At 42.5% G+C, this 15,170-nt stretch overlaps 1 protein-coding gene across 3 annotated transcripts in view; it reads left to right on the top strand.

The window, feature by feature from the left end:
* The window catches only part of ARHGAP29 (Rho GTPase activating protein 29), a 78,375-nt gene that overhangs the window by 57,827 nt on the left and 5,378 nt on the right, over positions 1 to 15,170 (top strand). For 2 of the 3 annotated variants that reach the window (XM_075936559.1, XM_014569045.2), the window contains 12 exons: positions 316 to 426; positions 528 to 608; positions 911 to 1,111; positions 1,386 to 1,523; positions 3,991 to 4,181; positions 7,271 to 7,437; positions 9,169 to 9,297; positions 9,461 to 9,559; positions 11,143 to 11,306; positions 11,617 to 11,805; positions 11,918 to 12,055; positions 14,304 to 14,536. In XM_075936559.1, coding sequence (XP_075792674.1) covers positions 316 to 426; positions 528 to 608; positions 911 to 1,111; positions 1,386 to 1,523; positions 3,991 to 4,181; positions 7,271 to 7,437; positions 9,169 to 9,297; positions 9,461 to 9,559; positions 11,143 to 11,306; positions 11,617 to 11,805; positions 11,918 to 12,055; positions 14,304 to 14,536 — 1,841 coding nt within the window. The remainder of the gene's footprint in view (positions 1 to 315; positions 427 to 527; positions 609 to 910; positions 1,112 to 1,385; positions 1,524 to 3,990; positions 4,182 to 7,270; positions 7,438 to 9,168; positions 9,298 to 9,460; positions 9,560 to 11,142; positions 11,307 to 11,616; positions 11,806 to 11,917; positions 12,056 to 14,303; positions 14,537 to 15,170) is intronic. The other variant, XM_075936560.1, reaches the window with a different exon arrangement.

Below are 15,170 nucleotides of genomic sequence, written 5' to 3'. Positions count from 1 at the left end.
CTAATTGTGTCATATTGGAAGTATAGAGTGGTCTTTATGGAATTAACGTCAACAAAAAGTTCCTTACGTTACTGTTCTGTGAACTATTTAGTAACCACAAAAATTAGATTTGTAGGAAGCACCTTTTTTTTTTAAAGTATTCTCTTAATGGAAGTGAAATTATTAGAGAAAATTATAACAACATTCATGTTACAACTTAATTCTGGGTTTCACACATACAAAAACCTGAGGCTCTAGTTACATTTTACTAGGATCAGGAATGACTCTGTCTTCCTACCCTTTAATGTTAGTAGTTTGTTTTGTGTTTAATTCTAGGATTATATGCCATTCCAGTCAATATTCATAAATGCTTTTCAAAATGATATAGAGAACGGTCAGCTTTGGCAAAGAACAGCAGCTGCTCTCCAGACTAACAAATTTGTGCAGGTAAAATTTTATTTTCTGTGCATTTGTTACATTTAATTGATAGCATAGTTTCTAACAAAATATGACTTTGTTACTTAGCTCATAAACTTTTTCTTGTCTAGCCTCTCCTAGGAAGAAAAAATGAGTTGGATAAACAAAGGAAAGATATCAAAGAGCTTTGGCAGCGAGAACAGAAGAAAATGGTTGGTATTTCTGTGTACCCAACTGAGTGTCCAACACTTTTTTCAAAAATTGCTCAACATGCAGTCCAGAACTTATAAAGCTGAGTGCCTAGAGCTAGACATCTAAACTCATATTAAGCCACACACAGCTTTCATTGGCGGCAGTTCATATCCCATAGGCTTTCATTAAATTGCAGATACATCAGATATTGCTTGTGGTCAGTACTGTAAAATGGAGGCCTGACAGCCTGTTTCCCAGTTGCATAATTGTATTGTTTGACGTAAGAGATTCATTCTTTGCTTTTGCACTGTATATTGTACAGCAAGAACTAGAAGCTACTCTAAGAAAAGCAAAGCTGCTGTACTTGCAGCGTCAAGAGGAGTATGAGAAGGCAAAATCCTCCACCATTCGTGTTGAGGAAGAACATCTGAACTCAAGCAACACAAGCAACACAAGTCTTGTGAAAGATGTCAGCAAACAGTTGGAAAAAAAGCGAAAGCTAGAAGAGGAAGCTCTTCAGAAAGTAAGAGCTCTGTTTTTCTTATTCCAAAAATTCTTTTTGCAATGGTGGTGGTGTTGAATTTTGCCTGTGCTTGGACAATAAAAAGGCAAGTAAGACAATGTTGTGCTTGTAATTTACTTCAATCTATGCTTTATAGATATTGATTTTTCTATAAGAACCCCCAATTTAGAAGCTTACTAATCCGATTTTTTCCCTCCGTTTTATTTCTAATAGCAAAGTTCTGTGGTCTGTCAGTTACCTATATTTTTCAGGGATTTTTTTATTTTGTTTTCAGGCTGAAGAGGCCAGTGAACACTACAAAACCAGCATGGCAGAAGTTGAAGAAAAGCGAAATGATATGGAAAGCCTCAAAAGTGATAGTTTAACACAGCTTCGGGAACTTGTTTATCAGTGCGATCTTACCCTTAAAGCTGTAAGACCCTTTTAAAACCTATTTCTGTACTTAAAAAGAAAGTTGTGCTTTAGAAAATAACTTTTAAATAGCTGTTCATGGGAGTAGAGTGTTGATACGTTTACCTAAAGGGGTAACAGACTAAAAGAAAACTAGATTATAATGGGACTCCTCTAAAGTAGCAGGTGTTTCTAGTGGAAGAAATAGAAAGGTACGTCAGGATACATTTTTCATACTGCTGCCTTTCAAGAATTTTGAAGGTAGATGGGATTTTTGTGAACTTATGTAAGAACACCACTAATCATTGCAAAGAGCCTGTGCCCAAAGTTTACTCTGTGTCTGTTGCAGCCTAGGCTTATCATGTAGTTGAGAGTCTATCGACTGGTCGCTTTCCCCAGGGGGGAGCAGAAGCCAGCTTAAAAGTTGGCTCCCCCCAGCACTATCTTCCCAGGGGGCAGGGGCAGCAAAGGTGCAGTGGAGAAAACGGCGCAAGTGGCAACTGCTTCAGTCCCGCTTGCCCTGGGTTCCCCGCTATGCTTCTTCCTTTTAAATGTAGTAAGAGTCCTCCAGGTTCCCTGTGGGTGGCTCTTACTACATTTAAAAGACAGAAGCGCAGCGGAAATAGCAATTCTCCCTCCCCTCCCCCATTGAGTAATCGAGTATTTGATGGAAATTCCATCAACTACTCAATTAGATGATTCATCATAATTTAACATCCCTAGTCTGCTGCTTATGCGTACAGCTATTGTTCACATCATATTTTTTGCATTTGCAGGTTAGAAAAGACATTTGCTTGGTCAACGCTAGAGAGTGAAAACTCGTAACTTAACACAAGTACAGTTTTGACCCCATTAACATTGACCCCCATTGAAGATGTGCTTGAAGCTGCCATGAAATCAGTTTTGATTGGCTACAGTATATGAAATTCAACTAGAAGTTGTCATGTTAGAGTAATCAATCTGGTACCAGTTTGAGGAAGAATGAAGGCAGGAGAGAAGCTAAGGCCTATATTCTTCAGTCTTTTAGATTACTTATCTACTATACAGACTAACTTACTAATTTTAACTTTATTAGAAAAGACTAAGTACAGGGGAGGAGGAGATATTTCAGTTCACAGTGAGGACAACAAGTTTGCTACATAGTATTTAAATATTTAAATACTTACTCATGGGATCCATATCCTGTTCATATTATGAAACTCAGCTATATGGGCTTTCATCTTTGCTACTGCAAAGCCGCAGTGGTGATGGAACCAGGAGTATATGACTCCAGAAGCAAGAATCCTTCCCATACTGAGGAGGGTAAAAGTGCAGCAGTGATTACCGTAATTCTGAATCTGCAGTAACTGCCATGAGGAGTGGCTCTGCTCCTCTTTCCTGGCCTGTGAGGAGACAATTTCTCCCTCCATTTGATCCTTCTGCAGACCACCTCACCCAGTATCCTTTCCTAATTAGTCTGCCACCTGGGGAGAAATCTTGTCATCTGTAACCCTAAAATCTAAGCTATAGGCCGGCCTGGGTTTGGAACTCCCAGTCATTCACCATTAGAGGCTACCATCCTGTTAGTGGGAGGAACAGAAAGCTCTGCAGTTTACACCAATCCAAATGTAGAGAAACTGGTGCTGGGTTGACCAGCTGGAGGTGGAATAGTTGTAAGGGGAAAGCAGTTTGTGACTGTGAGGAAAAGGAGGGTGCAACTAGTGTTGGAAAATTGGTTGTTTTTTTAATTCCTCTTTCTGGATCAGACCAAAAGTGTCTATCCCAGTACCCTGTCTTTTGACAGTAATCTGCACCAGATACTTGAGAGGAATGAACAGAACAGGGCCATTACCAAATCATCTTTTCCTATAGTTCACTTGTCCCAGCTTCTGGCAATCAAAGGGTTACTTAGCTGTTTTGCCTCCCCTCTTCCCTTTTTTTATATCCTTGTGCAGAATGGATTTTGTTATGTGCACTAATACGGGGATGATATGTGCTTGCCTGGGGCAGCTCCTGTTTGGCAATGGGGAACAGGTGCTTCCACACATCCAGTGCTTAGCCATGCGCAGAGCCACTGCCTGCCCATCCCCTCCCAGAAAGGCTGGCTAAGAACACAGGGCTTTATGGACTGCAGCCCAGGGCCATGGGCTAAAGGGAGCTCCCCTTAGTCCACAAACCCCTGGCTTCAGCCCTTAAAGCCCCTTTTTTTAATCTGGACTTCCTGCTGGAGCCAGAGGAGTACACCTCTGCATGTGCCCCTTTATGGGTCGTCTTAGGTAGCTTTATGGCTGTGTAGCTTAGAGGGAACCTTGACACCCGGAGCACGGAATTGTGTGCCTGACTGATCCAGTATTAGCAAATAGAGTTGGCAAACTTGTTTGCATCCTTGGTGGTGTAATGAATTTTTTTTCCCCAGCAAAGTTAATGTAAGAGAGGATTGCATATAAACTGTCTTGTTTGGGGCATTTAAAAGCATTTACGTGTTGTTTTTAATCTTTATTTTATAACAGGCAACAGTTAACCTGTTCCAGATGCAGCATGCCCAGGTTGTCTCTCTTCCAGTTAACTGTCAGTCCCTCTGTGAAAATGCCAAGCTCTATGACCCAGGACAGCAGTATTCAGAGTTTGTGAAAAGTCTGCCAAAAGAAGACATTCCCATTGAATCAGGTTCCTTTGAAATTCAGAGTTCCCAGGTTGATGGGTGAGAGCTACTATTAATGGCACTTGTTTACTTGAAATGAAATACAAGGAAAATGTTTACAGAAGGATGCACCTTGTAATGAAACAAAATTCATACAAAAGTCTCATGTAAATTGTCATTTTGCCATGACTTGTGATGTGTGCCCCTCAGTAACCACATTAAATTAGTGCATCCGTGCTAGATCTGAAATTCCCACCATAGTGTTGTAGTTTCCCTTTTGTTTATAATAGGACTAGACAGAACTTAGATAAATAATTTGATTGAATTGCTTTGCTGATATGTAGATGTAGCTAGCTGGTAATATAAAAGTTGTTGTTCTTGAACTGTGTGTGTAATTGGTGAGACATGCTGCAACAGGAGTACTTCACTAAATCCTTGTTCATTCTTGGAGGATGGGAATAAGATCCCACTTAACCAGGATCCCATGGGCAGGGGTTGGGCTGGGCTGAGCCAGGCCTGCTGGCTAACTGGTTACATCCCTAGTACATGGGTTGTGCAGTGTTTGCTGCCACCACATCTTGATGGCTGAATACTATCTTATGTTTTTAAGCATTTTGCTGCATGGAGTATTTTCTGGTGTACAGTGGATTCTGTTGATTAGCACCTTTTCGGTTCCCTCCCTCCCCTCTCCTCCCCTTCTCCCCCCCCCCTCAAAAAAAATGTTGCCATTATCTAGAAATAGCTATTAAGCAGAAGGCAGGTTTGCAGGCCTGCAACCGGGGAACCAAGTATTAGGATGTGCCTTCTATGGCTGCAGCTCTGCAAACCTTCCTGTCGTGTTGCAGCCAAGGAAGTGCTGGGATGTGCAGAGCCTGGACCCCCAGTGCCAGGGCAAGATACAGCCTGGAGAGTGAAGGGGAAGGTTCTGTTTTATTCTATTCTGTGTCTTTACTCTAATTCAGATCCATATGCGTGAATTTTCAGAGTGAAAGGACATAAGCTGTGCAACATCCAAACAATCAGTAGGATTGGCATTCCAAGACCATTGCGTACCCCTTAACATTTACCTCCCAGAGTTTGTTGCATTGCTGATTCTTTCCCCACACCATGCTACTCTCTTGCACATGCCTTTGTGATTCCTTATGCAATTCCCTTCCCCGGGATAGAGGAGAGCTGATTAAGTGCAGGCTAAAGTTGGCCAGTAAGCCATTTTGTCTCTAAGGTGCTTCAGCATTTTAGATGAATTAGATGAGAGGTGGGGAACCTTTTTTGGGTCACCCACTGCTCACCCACAGAAAAATCAGTTTGGGGCTGCACACAAGTGAGAAGTCCCTCCCCCCCCCCAAAAAAAACCCCTAAACCCTCACTGATGTGGCCCCTGACTGAGGAGAAAGACACTCCCCAGATTCCCCTCACACCAGCAGCTAGGGGGCCCCAGGCTAGTAGATTTTGGGTGCTTTATCCCTGCTGTAGGGAGGGCTGGAGCGCTGGCATGGGCTACCCAATGCTGGGGGGGAGGGGAGCCCTGAGCCTCAGGGGCTAGATCCAGGCAAGCAGGGGGCTGCAGCCAGCCCCCAGGCCTGAGATTATTATTAGATTATTAACTTGTACTCCTAAAAATATATTAGTATGTTACTGTTCTGACCCTTAGTCTACATCTGGGTTGGGCAGTAATTTTTGATGTGGGGAGGGCACACCAAGAATTTAAGTGGTCATGGGTCACACTTTTCTATGCTATTAATGGAGGAGGATCAGAGTCTCAGTTGGAGGTTGGGTGCAGAAGGGAACGTGGGATAAGAGAGGATTGTGTCTTGGGGCAGGAGTACAGGAGAGGGTGCAGGGATTCGGGTTGTGATGGGGAGTAGGGTTTGACAAAGTTTGGGATGGGTTTGTAACCTTGAGGAGGGGGCGGGGTGCAGAGTCTCTTAGAGGTATGGGTGCAGAAGCAGGAGTGGAGAGAGTTTGTGTTCTATGGGGAGGGGCAGGGATGCCAGAGGCAGGCTCTGGCGGGGAGGTGCTAACCTGGGCAGCTTTCATCCAGCAGCCCAGCTGGTTCCTCTCCACCAAGGTTCCTGTCTTCTGTGCCCCTGTACCAGTTGCAGGGGCCATGTATGCCTTTGAATGCTGTGAGCCCAGAGTGGGAGAAGTACTTTATGCGCTGCCTGTCCTGCAAACAGGCAGCTCCCATTGGTTAGAAACTGGTCGTTGGTGCTAGGGCAGCGCTCAAAGCCTCTCCCTCCAGCTTACAGTGTTCAGAGAGCTGCTCTGAGGAGTGTGTGAGAGTGGGGTAAGTGGGGAGCCTAGCGGAGGTCTGGATTCAGCCCATAGGCTGTATTTTGCCCGCTCCTGGTCAACATGCTACAGATGCATAGTCATGTTCCAGCCAATGGCACAAAGTTAAAACTTGAAGTTTACAATGGTTTTAAGTAGCAAAGAGCTATGCATTACTGGAGAAATGATGTTTAGAGGGGAGTACAGGACTGGGACGTAGGCTCTACGAGGTCTAGTCTCAGATCTACCACTGAATTCCTCTAATCTTGGACAATCTGTTAACCTTTGCAATAATCTGCAAAATTGGGATCATAGCCACCTCACAAAAACACTCGAAGATTGATTGTATGGGAAGTATTACTGGTACATGAATACTAAGAGCCAAATTGTGCTCTGTTACATATGCGCAACTCCACTGATGTAGCTGACAGCAGTATTTAGCCCTAAGCATTTATCATGGTACATACCTGAGCAGGACTGCCAATGCAGGGGCAGGAGGAGAAATAGGAAAGGAAGCTACCCCAGAGCCTAGTGATTTAAAAGGTCCTGGGGCTCCCAGCTGCTATCACAGCAGTAACCAGGGCTCCTGGGGCTTTAAATCACTGCTGGAGCTCCCAAGTGGTGTGGTCCTGGTGATGCAGAAGGGCTGGGTGGAGGAAGCTAGGCCCTTCTGGAAGGGATTGGATCCAGCCTCTTCACTTTTCCCAAGGCCCCAGTATTTCTGTCCTCAGCCCTGACTCTGTCATCGATGTAAACAGAAAAAATACATCGATGCAAATAGAAAAAATTTTAATGCCTTAGGCAGGAATATATATTGAGTTTTTAACTGAATGTTGTATTCAGGCCTGTTTCCAATGAGTGGCTTTTTTTCTTCAAAGGGTTTTTAGTAAACAATCAACAAACAGTGCTCATACATCACATGGAAACTTATCCCAGTCTTCAGGAGACTTCCCTACTCAGTCTTTAGAAGATGTTGGAAGCCCATCTTACCGTCGTTTCCAAAAAATTGGTGAGAAAAGGTCTTCCAGCAGCACAGATATCCAAGGTAGGGGATTTTTTCCCCCATGTTTCATTTTTTTCATTTACAAATAGAAAGATCATCTTAAATAGGTGTGGTGATGATGATGTGTCCTATTTGCCAGTAATTAGATGATGATGATAAGTAATAGATACCAATGTTTTTTTTGAAGAAACTTGCTAAGTAGTATGGGGCCACAATATAGCATTTATTTAACAAAAATAATTAAAGCTGTAAATTAAATCTTTGTTCACTGCCTAAGTGCTGCAAGTGTGATAATGGACAGAACTCAGTTGTAAAACTGACTACCTGAGTAAACTAGTTCCATTGCCAAAAAAAAGTGAAATGCAAATCAAACAGCAAATTCTCATAATAAATTTATATATTACAACTAGGGGGCAGTGCCCTCTGCTTTCTGTGCTCTCCATCCCCCCTATTACAGGAAACACCTGCTCTTCCCCCAGCCACTGGAAAGGGCCAGGCTATGACCATACCAACTAGGGCCCCTTTCCCTTCCCCCCACTCTGCCAGCCATGGCCCCTTCCCCCCTCCCTGGATCCTTTCTCCCCAGACCAGGCCCCTTCTCTCTCCCCGTCTCCGTCAACCCAGTCCTTTCTCTCCCTACCCCCATGGTGTGGGTCCCACCACTGGCGCCCCCGAGCAGCTGTTTTTAAAACACAAGCAGCTGCCAGCCATGTGGTGACTGCTGGAGCTTGAGCCAGAGTACACCCCAGTCCTGACACTCTCGTGCCCCCCCCCCCCCCCCCCCCACTGCCAATCCTGCCATGGCTTCACCCCCATGTGGATCCCGCTGCTGGTGCCTCATCAGCTGTTTTTAAAACAGCATCCGCCCTCCACTTGGCCATCTTCTGTGTGGCAGCTCAGGGGGGCCGGAGATGCAGGTCTGTGCCTGAGAGGGGTGGAGGGGGGGGGGCACTTGTCTTTGGGCCTCACGCTGCTCCCATTATGCAGAATCTGGCCATTGGGAGCGCAGAGAGAGGCTCCAGATAGCCACCTTGGACACTGCTATTACCCCAGCCCAAGATCGGGAGTACTTTCCTGCGCAGCGAGACTCGGGGGCTGAGCCAGGGAATGGCGGGGGCAGAAGCAGTGACTTCTTGCTGCGCTTGTGGTCCCATGCCTGGAAGCAGCTGCCCAGGCTGCTGGCCGTCTTTGGCGGGAGCAACCAGGGAGGGGGATGGCAGGCCCCGCACTGCCTCAGTGCTGCAGTGCGCCACCGTGGCCTAGCCCCGGAACAGCTGCTTGTTGGCCTGGGGCCACTCACCCTGGACAGGCCCCTTCCACTGTAAGCCGGGAAGGTGGGAGTGGGAAGGCAACTGAGGGCAGTGGGGTGGCAAGACGAAAACTTTTCCTACAGAATGCAGTGACACGCATGATGTCATTTCCGTCATCCCACAGGAAAAATCTTCTTTATATAGTAAAGATTTGTGTTTCAATAATAGAGTAAAATAATCAATTTTAAGATGTTTTTTATTTAACTCTTTAAAAGATACCCCTTTGGTTTTAACTGTTGACTAAAACAGTTGTCAAATTTCAAAAACTTATTTTTTATGGATACGGTAATGCTTTTTCAATAATAATGCAACAGATTTGTTTTCGTTGGAGGCTGTTGCAAGTTTTATGTAACTTGGCTTAACTTGCAATAATATTCCTTTTCTACAACGCTGCTTGAAGATGCTCTCAGCAAAGACCTTTCACACCAGGCTGTTTTAAATCTTAGTGTTTTGGTTTTTAAAGCAGTGCGAGGACCCCCACCATTCAGATCGTGGTCAGTTGGCAACCAAAGTGGAGGAATGTGCAGTGACTCTGAAAGTGCAGGAGGAAGCAGTGAATCACGATCCATGGATTCTCCATCTGCTAGTCCAGGTACAGTTCATTACCAGTTATACTTGGATTTGAAATCCTCTCATTGAACCTGACCCACAGTCTATTTTAAATCAATGGAAGTTAAATTGAGCCCATATTGAGAATATGCAGTTGGGCTGGTTGTATTTCCAGGTCTGAAAATACATCATCTTCTCCTCTATAGGGGATTTTAAGAGAAGACTTCCCCGCACACCATCTACTGGCACCATGTCATCTGCAGATGATCTTGATGAAAGGGAACCACCTTCTCCTTCAGACTGTGGTAAGGACAATGTTTCTGAACCCTGTGTTCTAGTAAGTTAGTGGAAGGCTTTTGCTGGTCTGAAGTGTGATGTGTTTTTATTTTAGCTGATTTGTGTAAAATCAAACTGACTCCACCTAAAGTTGATATACTTACAAAATTATTTATACACAGCCAAGATAGACCACCTGAATAATAGTGCTAATTTCTGTGCAGTAGTGTTGTATTGTCCTTTATGTTTAGAATAATGTACTACAGGTCAAACCTCCTTTGTCTGGCACCCTTGGGACCTGAGTGGTTCCGAACCACAGAGTTTGCCAGACAAGAGGAGGTCAAGGCTCCCTACCTAGCTGTAGGCTTTGCTCCTGGCTAGGGCTGCTCTTCCTGTCGCCTGCTGCTGCCTCCAGCCTTCCACCCTGCCAGCCCTAAGTGGGACTGCAGCCCCCACTGCACCAGCTCCAGACAGGGGCCAGCCCTGTTGCCCCTGACTCTGGCTGGGGCTACACCCCCCCACAGTGCCAGCCCATGCTCCGTGTCCAGCTGCTGGCCTCGCTGATTCTAGCCCCGCCGATTCTAGCCCCGCCAGGGGCTTCATTTCTGAACCTGGTCCTGCTGGATCACGGATGTTGCTGGATCAGAGTCCTGAATTCTAGAGATTCAACCTATATCTTCATTTAAACACCTCTAGCAATGGTACTTCATTGATCATCCTTAGCACATGTTAGCATCTAGTACCAAGGAAATTTTTGACATTAGTATTCACAAGAAGAGCTACACTGCTTGATGCCAAATATCTGGATCTTCTCTATATTTCCAACACACAGACAAGGGGAGAGAGTTGTCTACAAGATCCAACTGTGTTTAGTATGTTAACTGAGATTTTATCCTTTAAGTCCAGTTGGGTTTGATGTCATCATGTTTGATGCCCCCAGTTTGAATTTAAAAAAATACTGTTACATCGTTTAGGGGAGTTGTTTTGATAATATAGCAGCCTTACAAAACCAAAACCAAATCCATTTGAGCTTCTAGTCTGCTTTCTTATTTTTCACAAAACCTCAGTGGAAGCCCAAAATTATGGGTAAGATTTTGTGGTTTTGAGGTTTGTCAACACTAATTTGAATAAAAACTAGTTACATGAAATAACAAGTCACAAGAATTACCAATGATGGCTCAATTTTTCTAAAACTCGCTCAAATATTATCTTTTGGGTATGGGGATGGAACAGAATTATTTAGAGGTCTTCTGTGTCTGTATATATAATTTGAATAGCTTTATGGCAGTGAAGATGCATTAGTGAAATAATTTCTAGAGTACTAGTGCCATCATTTTTAAACCAGTAGTTGACTAGGGGCATAAATTGAACTCATGTGAGACCATTTATTAATATGATGGATTATAATTTGTAGTGGAGCTGATTATTCAACTATTAATTTCTATGTATTATGCAGGTTATATAATGCAGTATTATTTTCACATGTTTGGTGTAATAGTTATTCCCATAAACGTGATTGCTTATGGAGTAATGTAACTTATTCTGTAGCCACATAATGTGCATTTGACTACATAGTTTAGAAACTCTCGTAACAGCAAAATTCTGTTTCAAGGTTTAAATGATCTAACACCTGAAATTGCCAGTTCACCGGGACCTTTTAGAAACACTCTTCTGTCCAAGGCAGCTCAGACACACAAGCTGCGAAAGTTGCGGGCTCCATCTAAATGCAGAGAATGTGATAGCCTAGTGGTATTCCATGGAGCAGAATGTGAAGAGGTAAGAGGTTGGAAAACAATGCAGTATATTATACCGCTGCTGATTGATTGTTGGCATTTGTGTTAAGATGAAACTTTAAGACCTGTATTCTTTTGGTAACAACAAGCTACAGATTCTCAGATAATGTTGTGACCCAGACCCTTTATTCTTTTTCTCAATAAAAAATCCTTCGTGTTCCTCGGTTTTAAAAAGTTTAAGAAACACTGGCACGTGACACTATCAGCAAACTCTAAATATGAAATATTAGTGCTATGCAATTATATTGAGGTATGTGACATGATTTTTCTTAATATACCCTTATTTATTGCAGTGCTCACTCACTTGCCACAAGAAGTGTTTAGAGACTTTAGCTATTCAGTGCGGTCACAAAAAACTGCATGGAAGACTTCATTTGTTTGGGGTGGAATTTGCTCAAGCTGCTAAAAGTGTCCCTGATGGCATCCCTTTCATCATCAAAAAATGTACCTCTGAAATTGAAAGCAGAGCCCTGAATGTAAAGGTATGGCTTAAATCAACATTATAAGCTTTCTGGAAAATACTGTACTGTCAATTTCAAATCTGTGTTTCATAGTTGCACAATTTTCTTTTGTTTTATTCTTTCCCAATTTCAGGGTATCTATCGTGTGAATGGAGCCAAATCAAGAGTTGAAAAGCTTTGTCAGGCTTTTGAAAATGGAAAAGACTTGGTGGAACTGTCAGAGCTCTATGCACATGACATCAGTAACGTCCTTAAATTATACCTTCGCCAGGTATGTACTCTGGCCACTCTATAGCATTTGGATGAAAAAGCAAAGTTATTGTGATAACAGAGCTCTTCTTCGATGAGGGTATGTCTACACTTGCTCCCTAGTTCAAACTGGGGATGCAAATGTACGTGACAGAAATTGCTAATGAAGCAGGGATTTAAATATCTCGCGCTTCATTAGCATGATCTCGCCTGTGCATTACTCCGCTCAACAGCTGTTTCAAAAGTGAAAGTGCGCACCCGGGCGTGCTAGTTAGAACCAAACCCCTTGGTTCGAGCTAACGTTACTCCTCAAAAAAATGAGGAGTAATGTTAGTTCGAACTAAGGGGTTTGGTTCGAACCAACGCATCCCAGCGCGCACTTCCACTAAAGTAAAACAGCTGTTGAATGGAGTAATGCGCTGGCGAGATCATGCTAATGAAGCATGAGATATTTAAATCCCTGCTTCAGTAGCAATTTCGGTCGCCTACATTTGCATCCCTAGATCGAACTAGGGAGCAAGTGTAGATGTACCCTGAGAGTGGAGAAAAATACTGGTTTCAGTAGCTCTATAATTGTTGAGGAAATTGTTTAATAGGATAGCCTGTATTTTCACTCTGCAGATTGGATTTCATAGTGCAAAGCAATGAAACTATCAATAGAAGTAATACTATATTGTGATTTTTCCACTCAAGGCAGTACACAAGTGTTGGTGCCATTTGTGGCAGTCTTTTAGTCCCAGTGGCTTCCAATAGTATTTGTGCTCATTACATTTCTTGATGCTTTTGAAAATGTCACGTTTAGCCTTTAACCTTCAAAATCTCTGTGCATTAAAATTAGGATCTTTTGTGGCACTATAGGAAGACCTGAATTGTAACAAATACTTATTTTCAGATTTTCTTTCGAAGTGATTGTAACATGATTACCTACTGTCTTATTTCTTCTCATGTGTCTAACCCTTTCAGTGCAGTTGTAGCTAGGCTTGGCTGTTAAGAATGATTCTTCTGTGCTGAAAAAGATCTATCTCACATAGAAGTGCTAGTAACCGATAATTAGCACACTTTCAAACTCCGAGAAAACATTTTTACCTTGAAGTGCATTTTTTGTGGTGGTAAAGTTAATTTTGGGACAATTAAGCTGTAAAATCTGGCAATGGATTTCAGCGGAAACTATTACATATACAGTCTGTGTTATGAGGCAGAGTGACTTTAGCCACCCAAAAAGCACAGTAATCCCGCAGAAGTGCTGTACTTTGTGAGGCCAGTTGAAATAGATTTCATATTTGTGAGGCCAGGTTAATGTTCCAGCCTTTCATATTTGGAGACTTGGCTTCAAATCTGGTTGGAGTCACAGTTAAAATTTGTTCCCCTTGTCAGCTTGATCCTTCGCAAATGGGGTATCATACCAATAAACCACCTCATATTTTCAGTGTTTATTCAGAAAATGGCCCGGGTACCAATGTTAGATTTTAGATGAAATGATAGAATTGTGAGAGGAACCCTGTCCAAATTTTAAAGGGGGGTAAGCAACAGAGGGAAGAGCAGTGCATTCTTAGGTGGAATCCCTACATTAGAGTTCAAATATAATGCTCTAACCTTGTTTAGGGACTCTGAGTTAATCCTTTTAACACTGCTGATTAATTTTGCTATTTTTGTTATCTGATCATGGGCAACAAAAATATTCCAAGTCACTTAATCTTTCTTATGCCGTTGTTCTGTTGAGATTCTCTCCCAATCCTCCTGAACTGCTGCAATGCACAGCAAGGAGATACTTCATTGGAAAACATTTTTGTTGGAGTTTTACAAACAAAAATAATAGAAATGTTAGAAAGGGTCTTAAGTGATTTTAAAATTGGTTTTTGTAGTAGTTTTGGGTGAAAATTAGCAGCAATATTTGGTATGATACACTACTACAATGTCTTTGATTCTATGCTGCTCTTCCTTTGGCTGTGTCATGTTTATTTATACCCATTGTGTGTCTGCACGCATGTGCGATATTACAATAATATGCTACTCCGTAACAGTCACTGTTGATGTAATATGTGCGTTTTTATCATGAGCATTTATTATTTGTCTGTTATTTATGACACAATGCGTTGGTATTTTGAAAGGAGTGTATTTGTTTGTTTGTTTAATCAAGATAAAGTAAAGATTATGCCTTCCAGTTAAAGGAAAGGCACTAGACTAGGCAGCAGTTGATGAGAGACAGGAAGGAAATAGATGAGGTAAAATGTCGACATGAATATATTTCTAACATACTCTTATTTCCTTAGCTCCCAGAACCTTTGATTTTGTTTCGGCTTTACAATGAATTCATTGGACTTGCAAAAGAGAGTCAGAATGTTAATGAGGAACTAGACATGAAACAAACAAGTCCCAGATCAAAGAAAAGACAATCAGTTTGTATTGAATTGAACAGAATAATCATTAAAATTAAAGATCTTCTCAAACAGCTGCCTATGCCAAACTATAACACTCTTCAATACCTTGTAGGACATCTTCATAGGTGAGACACAGACCTTAAAGGTAACCTGCAAATGTTGTTTTGAAAAATGAACCATGTTACATGCTGCAGGCTAAAACTTTTTTTAAAGGTAATGTGCCCACATATTTGGATGTCTGTCCTGAAAACTACATGGGGAGGGGGTTTATGTGTAATTGTATTTATTTTCAAATTGAATTTGTGTTCCTTAAGGATAATGCAGTGCTCTGACTTGAATGTAGACCTTCTGGATGTATTGCTTGAATATTAGAACTGGCCTCCTGATATTTTTTTCCTCCTGAAAAGCAAGGTATTCCGTACTGCATTTCAGACAGGGTTTACGAACATAGCAATGTGCATTGTCAGAGAAGAGATTTTGGCTAGGTGACTGGCAAAAAGAGCTAGTTTTTAATTGCTTCTGAAATGCTAGTGTTCCTCTGGAAAGAGGCAAGTCTTCATTCAGACAAGCCAGTCCGTCACTAGGTTCAGGTACTTCAGAGGCAGGCTGGTGACTGACCAGCAAGAAAGGACATACATTTATATTTTGCTTGTTTGAGATCATTCTTTTGGTTGTCCCTTCGCTGTTGCCAAACAGGGTCTTTCTTTTCCTAACCTAATGTACTGAAAACTGCTTCCTTTGGGCAATCACCATATTGGG

The sequence above is a fragment of the Pelodiscus sinensis genome, chromosome 9 (assembly GCF_049634645.1).
Source record: "Pelodiscus sinensis isolate JC-2024 chromosome 9, ASM4963464v1, whole genome shotgun sequence".
NCBI classification, from domain to species: Eukaryota; Metazoa; Chordata; order Testudines; family Trionychidae; genus Pelodiscus; species Pelodiscus sinensis.
The sequence above is the reverse complement of the archived record's forward strand: the minus strand, read 5'-3'. Positions and strand labels throughout refer to the sequence as shown.